Source organism: Arachis ipaensis, chromosome B06 (genome assembly GCF_000816755.2).
Source record: "Arachis ipaensis cultivar K30076 chromosome B06, Araip1.1, whole genome shotgun sequence".
Taxonomy (NCBI): Eukaryota; Viridiplantae; Streptophyta; class Magnoliopsida; order Fabales; family Fabaceae; genus Arachis; species Arachis ipaensis.
The window spans coordinates 129,740,953-129,748,797 of NC_029790.2; the positions used below are offsets into that span (position 1 = coordinate 129,740,953).

A 7,845-nucleotide genomic window follows, 5' to 3' on the forward strand; every position below is an offset into this window, starting at 1 on the left:
CTTCTGCCATTACTATTATTATTATTATAATCACCAACTCTTCCAGAAAGTGACCTGGATGAAATGCTTGCTTCTTCTATAACCTTAGCTTCTGTCTTGTCATCATAGTCACTATGTTATGCTTTGAACTTTGAATACCAAACTTACATAAAAGAAAAAAAATATTTGAAGGACTCATTTTACATCGTATATCAGGCCGACTCACAAGGGTGACTCGGCCTGATATAAGATGCAAAGTGAGTGCATTTAAAGAGAAACTACAACTTGGACCTCAAATGACTAACCTGTGGTGCTTTTTCGTGTCGATAATTGAACGGCCTCTTCGCGAGTGGAAGCATTCCTTTCCAGCAATTTCTCTTGGGACAATCCTGCTTGATTCTTTCTCAATGCTGCAGAGGCAGGGATATGCAAATATGGATTGTTTAGATATCAAAGAAAATAGATCACAGAAAGAAAAAAAAGGAAATAAGGATGGTACTTACGACTGAGGTATTGCAAAGCCAAGGTGAAGAGAAAATTGAAGAGGAAAACATAACCAATCAAAGCTCCTATTCCTAACCAAAACCAATACGATTCTGTGAATAGTCCACGAGATTTGAGTACCAATACTCCCAGAGTTTCATTGGTACCAGGAAGAACCTACAACATTCAAAATAACAAAACAAAGAAAAGCATATTATATTATATTAACATTCTAAGAGTCTTTTCAATGTCAGAAGCAAAAGGGTATTGCTACCTTTCTCCAACTATGGCCAAGAAACTCATTAACAGCAATGGCATTCTGGGCATACATCAGTGGTGAGGACCAGTAGCCCCATAAGAACCATTTGTGCACATCCTCTGCCACAAAACAATAGATATTATTTTTGTTTAGCCAAATTTATAGGTTCATTAAGATTGTTGTACCTCTTGAAATGACAAATCCTCCCAAGACCAAAACTATGAGCAATGCAAATGAACCAACAGTGTTAGCAACTATAACATCCCTTCCAAGTCCTGCCATCAACCGAAACAGCGAAGACGCCATCTGATTGATGCAGAAGATTACCAAGAACTGCTTCAAAACCCTGCCAATAACATATTTCAATCTCAATCAGATTCCAAAACAATGAGCATATTTTGTAACTAATGTTGGTACTACTTGCCTTCCAAAATTTGGATCAAAACCAATAGAATAGTAACAAATTGCTTCCCAAAGGAAAACTTCAACAAGTGTAATTGGAATCTTGAGAATCCATGGAGGAATAGAATAGGCCCATGCAGGGTAGAAGAGAAGGTCCCTTTGCTTGTAGAACACAGGGAGTTTCATTATGGTCATGTTTAGTTCTGCAATTCCATTGAACATTGCCACTGTGATTGTGAAGAAAAGTGCACCCAAGTAAGTTCCTCCATCCAACACAGAATCTCGGTGCATCTTTGGTCTTAGAAATAGTGTTGTTGTCATGACTGCTAAATAAACTAACTGGAAACAAACAACAATACTTGCATAAGGATCAAAATCAAAAAGGGTCAATGCAAGTTTTGAATCAATAATGTTTGAACTTACTTGTATGGCTTTGAAGATGTAGACAAAGGAATTTCGTTTCATAAGCAAGAATTCTCTGCTAGCACAAGCCTTGAGAAGCTCTTTCTTGTTTACACCATACTTTTTTGTGGTCAATGCACTTGGATGGCTCTTTGACTTGTCAAAAGGATTGGCCAACTCATCTCCAAGTTTTTGACCAATGTGGAATAATTGGAAGCCTTCAGCAAAATCCTTGACAGTTACAAAGTTGTATGGTTCATCCTTGAGTGCCCAATATTGCCATTGATCTTTTCTTGATGTCACCTCTTGTAAGAAATCAGCAACTCCTTTTCTTTGAGGACACTTGAATCCCATTGATTCAAAGAACTCAAGCACATTTTGTCTTGGCCCTTGATACACTATTTGTCCATCCGTTAGAAGTATTATATCATCAAACAATTCATAAGTTTCTGGTGCTGGCTGTAACAAAGACACAAGTGCTGTTCCGTTCAGAATATGAATCGATTCCCGAATCGAATTCATTATCTGAAAAGTTGTCGAACTATCCAATCCAGTTGATATTTCATCCATGAACAACACTTTTATAGGTCCAACAAGCATTTCGCCTTCAATATCCATAAAATAAAAATTTTATTATTATCAATGTTTCAAATTATATAATTTGACTAAATCGCAGTAGTAGTCGTGAGATTCACAATTTTCACTATTTTAATCTTTCATATTCAAAATTCACTATATTGATCCTCGAGATCCAGTTCTAGGTAGCGTTGAGTCAACGAACAAAATCTTAAGCTAGCTCTGACTTACCACCCTAGATACATGGCTAAATAGCCTCTTTTCATTTTAGCTCTTAAATAAAACAAAAACGAGGTCGTTTTAGAGAATGAAGAGAGATTTAATGATTTGCACATCATATAAACTCTTCTTCCTCTCTTGTTTTTCGCCTTGTTTAAGTACCAGAACGAAATAATGTTCTTTAGCCACGTGTCTAGCGTGGCAAGTTAAAGCCAATTCAGCATTTAGTTCGTCAATTCAGTACTAAAAAGGGTTTAGGGATCAATATAGTGCCGAAAATTAAATCTCATGACCAGTCTAAGAATTTGAGAGACTAAAACAGTAAAAGCTGTTTGAGAGACCACTTTAAAAATTTATTCTATAATTTTTTTTATATTAAGATTACCTGTAGTGACTCTCTTTTTCTGACCTCCTGAAATTCCTCTTATCATTCCATCTCCTACCATAATGTCAGCACAAACTTCAAGCCCTAAGATCTGCACCATTAGAATCATAAAAAACATAGAATCATTACATTCCCTTAATTTATTGAATAATGTGGTTGGATTATGATGGTGTTATACCTTAAGAATGTAGTCAGTGACCACACTAGTTTGTTGTCCTTCTAGTGCTGCTGCCTGCAAAGCTTTGTTCAAATCTCATGTAATGAAATAATAATGCATCTTTCACACAATAATAGAGTGTTATTATTTCTCACCTTCATATAAGCATCAACATCAGTGTCTGGTTTAATCTTGGCTTCCTTCTCCCTTCTCAAAAGTTCACTCAGCATCTCTATAAATCAGAAAAACCCAAAAATTTTAGAATTATATTACATTGTACACCAAAATCAGTGATTAGTATAAAATATATATTACAATATAAATACAATAATATAATAATAAGAAAATAAAAAAGCTAAAGAAGTTTGAATAGTTGAGTAAAGGTAAGATACCATAGTTGTGTCCAACCCCTTGGCATCTAGCAGAGAAAGCAAGGGTTTCTCTAACAGTCATTTCACCAATGTGATTATCATGTTGCCCAATATACGCTGAACTTCTCTGTGCCACAAACTCTTCTACCCCATGCCCATTGTATGTTACTCTCCCTGATTTCTGATTTTTTCCATCATCATAATTATTATCCCTTTTTTTATTAACCACATAGGAACAAGAATTTAAAAGGAACTATATGCCCTACAATTTATAAAGCAAAATTTGATTGATTTCCTTACTTTTAAATCTTTGCCAAGTTTTCCAGCTAAGGCTAATAGCAATGTGGTCTTCCCTGAGCTTGGGGGTCCCAACAACAGAGTCATTCTACAAAACAAACCTCATCATTATAATAAATAAAGTTTTATATTAATAGAAAGAGAACAAAAGAAAATAATAATTCACCTTCTGGGCCTTATGATTCCACTAACATTTTGAAGGATGTGTAAAGGCTTCTTTGGACTTGGAATGATGTGGAGATAATTGAAGAACCCCTTATCAAAAAAAAAATAAATAAATAAATAAAATGTGACCATTTGTTTATTTTTTATTTTTTTCTATAGTATTTTGGAGATGAATTAATTAAGTGAATATGGTCCATATTGAATTACCTCTAAAACATTCACATAGAAGTTGAATAGTGTAGGCAATGCTCTTCTTCCAACATAAACTTGTGCTTCCACATTTATGTGCTCGAACCTCACTTCAATTGTTGGAATATCAAGTCCAACTCTGTTTTACATTTAGTTCAACAAAAATAAACATTTTTGTGCTTCACAAAAACAATGTTAAGAAACTAATATAGTTGGCTCAAATACAAATTAAAGTAAATATAATATATATTGGTCACCTAATATAAAAAAAAAAAAGAAAAATAACAAGACAAGTAATAATTAAGGAGACACATGCTTTTAATGTTTCTCCATCATATATATTTCTTTGATCTCTATTAAAAATTTAAAATACACTCACCAAACATAGCCGGCAAAATAATAGAGTTAACATAAAAATAATGGTGAGTGGTGAAAATAACACACTATACCAAGTGGTCGGAATCCAACAAGACTTATGCATCAAAAGTGTTGTATGTGGTGTGAAAAGACTAATTTACCCCTCACCTTTCCATCCTTTCTCTTAGTTTCAACAAGAACTTCTCATTATCTTCTTCAGCAATCTTGACAAGCCTCTCAAGAAGAATCTTCCTCTCCGTTAATCCCATGTGCTTGATGTCAACCTCCGAATTGTTTATCATGCTTCTCCGAATGCGCAAATACGTCGGAAGCCTCTCAATTGCGGCCCATTTTAGAGCTTCTTCGTCGTCTTCGCGCCGTTCGGACGAAGAGAAAGCATCCATGCTATTGTTCCTCCATGTGTTGGAGCTATTACTCCTTAGGATTCCATCTCTTGAAATTCCATTGTTATTGTTGTTGTTGATAATCTCCATTGATGATGGTATCTCATAGGAAATTGAAACTAGTTGTTGTTGTTCTTTTTGTGTGACTTAAGTTAGTGAGATCAAATTTTGATGATGTTGCTCTGAGTTTGCATGACAAAGGACTATTGTTCTTTTTTTTTTTTCACTCTTTTATTATATATAGAAAAGGGGAATGTTATTAATTTCCCTTATTATCCTTTGCCTAACTCTATATCTAATGGACAAAAAACCCTAGTCACATATAACATGATCTTTTTTATATCTAATAATGGCGCTTTTTAATTAAATGTTTTTTAAGGAAAAATATTGATAAAACTATTTTTTCATAAATTCCAGTCAAATCACATAATTAATATAGTAAAATAAAATATTAAATAATATAATATTTATCCCAATCAAATCAATTTAAATAAATAATTAATTAATTAACATAGTTAAATGAATCAAATAAAAATAAATTAGAAAATACCTTGAAGAACATGCCACATCAATTTAGTTATTAATTGAAGAAACTAAATTTTAATAATATATAACAATAAAGTTAGATAGCCAATCAATTTTCAAACCAAGTCCAATCTTTTTCTTCTCTTATTTTTCTTTAATATCATTGTCTTTTTTTCTTATTTATTTTTTTTCCTCATTTTTTCTCCTCTTCATTATTATCTTCACCGTCATCGTATTTTTCTTTTCCTATATATGTTTAGAAAATTAAAGCACAAAAATTTTGATATACATACAGCACATAAATTTTGTATACAACATAAAAAATTTTAAAATACCACATGCTTAAAATATTGATACCCAACCAATAAAATATGTATAAGAAAAAAAATTTAGTACATATCACTGAAAATTTAGCGCATCACAACAATTTTGATAGAAATTTTTAAAGGAATAAACAATGACACCAAACTAACAATAAAATACATACAACCCAGACATTTTGGTGGGCAGCATAGACATATCACAAAAACCTTTAAAAAATCACATATCTAGAACATTGAATCACACAACCAATAAAATATGCAAAAATTCATGGACTATATACAAAAATTTTTGTTCTATAGCAAAAATTTTTTATGCTATATCAATAAATTCATGGAATATATATTATATCAATAATTTTTTGTGCTTTCTAAAAAAGTACAAAAAAAAATGATGATATTATGTACATATTCTTTTGTTAAGTATGTGCTAATTTGATTTGACTTAAAAATACTTGTACTACGTACGTATAACATCATTAAATATGTAATAGATTTATTAATTGTGGACATAGGCAAACTCTTTTTTATTTGTAACCATGCCTTAGATATAAGCAACTTGATGCAAATGGTACGGCTCCAAACTTTTTTGTTACACTTCCATGAAAACTCTTTTTTCGTACTACATACTAACCACTATTGTCTCGGCTATATATAGGTGGATACTACAATAAAGATTTTATAATTGTCTTTATATGAATATATTTCTTTTTGACTCTTGGATGATAAATTGTATGGTTAGATTTTGATATTTATAAAAGTGTTGTTTTTGTTTAAAGTGTGGCTAAATAAATAAACCACACTTTTAATCAAAGCATCTTCATGAAAAGATAGTTTTATCATCTTCATTGTAGTATCCACCATATATATATATATATTCCTAACAAAAGCTTATTAGTCTTTTTAGAGAACATAAGATTTCATAGATTTAACTAAACTATAAGCTCTTGTTCAATCAAGAATATTTAAATAGTATGATCTTGATGACAAGCCAAAGTATTTTTAAGGGTTAGTTAGTTGTCAAAACTCAAAACTAATATTTTTTTTAACACTTGTTTTTTAACCCACAATAATATGAAAATATCAATAAAAGTATTTGTCATATAATATTCTGTTTTAGACCATTCTTTAGTCACATAAGGAAAAGTATTTGGAACCAAAAGGTTACTAGCCAAAAACTAAACAAAACCACATTAATTTATATTAATAATTAATTAATTTTAAATTTTTTAAATTCAAAATTTAAAATTTAAAATTGATTAAATAAACCTAATTAAAACCTATAAAAACCTTCCTCTTCTCTCTCACATTAACCTACTCACCTCCAACAATCACACACACCTCTCTCTCTCCGTCGAGTCCTCTATGCTTCTCCGCTGCGATCCACTTCTCTTTCATCACCGACATCTGACTCATCGAATTCCAATTGTGAACCTGAGTTATCTTGGTAATAGAAAACATGCTTCTGATGGCGCTGGACTCATATCTTTACACTGCATTCATCGTTTTCCTGCAGTTCATGTGAAGAATTACGGATACTCCGTTCCATGTTGCGCACATCATTTCGAGTGAGAAAATCATCACGGTTTTGGGGTCCACCTTGCTTCTGCATCACATCTACATGGTGCTGTATTATGTTATCAAGAGATATCCCAACATAAAGCATAGACATCACTTTCTGGCGTAACTCATCGGAAATGCGTGGAGCATACATAGCTCTTGTTCCTATTGCATCCTCATCCCGTTTTGGAATATTAGGTGCAATTTTGATGATTAAAGAAATTGAAGACTACACAATTGATCTTAGTTAAAAGAAGTTCTTGAACAATTACAGAAATATAAAAAAAAACATTCATTTAATATGAAAAAAAAACATCCTAATACTTAACAAAAGAAATATTCAGTTATATTTTAGCAAAAATAATTAAATATCTATAAAATTTTTAAAAAATTATGAATTTCTTAAAGAAATAGAGACATTTATATTTGTAATACAAAAAAATTCGAAAAATATATAAAAAAAAACATCCGTTTAGTATGAAAAAGAAACATTCTGATACTTAACAAAAGAAACATCCATATATATTAACTCGTAGATATTTTGGATTCACCGAGAGATATTTGGCTGATTTTTTGCTAATACCCTTTTGGTTCCCTAGCATTACTCGTCACATAATTGTCAGCTTTAGTCTTTACCGATCATGACAATTTTGCTTGACAAGCGAAGAGAATCAAATTTGTAAATTACAATAATAAAAACAAGTAATTAATAACAATAATGATATCAAAATTGCATAAAAAGAATAATAAAAACTTATACATCTGAAGTAAATAAATAATAAATTATTCCACTTT

At 31.5% G+C, this 7,845-nt stretch overlaps 1 protein-coding gene across 1 annotated transcript in view; it reads right to left on the reverse strand.

Annotated features, from left to right (window-relative positions):
- LOC107605119 (pleiotropic drug resistance protein 1) overlaps window positions 1–4,875 on the reverse strand; it is a gene marked incomplete in the record, with an annotated part of 8,085 nt that extends 3,210 nt beyond the window's left edge. The window contains 15 exon segments of the mRNA XM_016306870.2: window positions 1–91; window positions 285–389; window positions 483–639; window positions 737–840; window positions 907–1,067; window positions 1,146–1,462; window positions 1,547–2,130; window positions 2,706–2,796; window positions 2,884–2,937; window positions 3,018–3,094; window positions 3,255–3,414; window positions 3,534–3,618; window positions 3,697–3,785; window positions 3,903–4,023; window positions 4,410–4,875. Of these exon segments, the coding sequence (XP_016162356.1) occupies window positions 1–91; window positions 285–389; window positions 483–639; window positions 737–840; window positions 907–1,067; window positions 1,146–1,462; window positions 1,547–2,130; window positions 2,706–2,796; window positions 2,884–2,937; window positions 3,018–3,094; window positions 3,255–3,414; window positions 3,534–3,618; window positions 3,697–3,785; window positions 3,903–4,023; window positions 4,410–4,735 (2,522 nt within the window).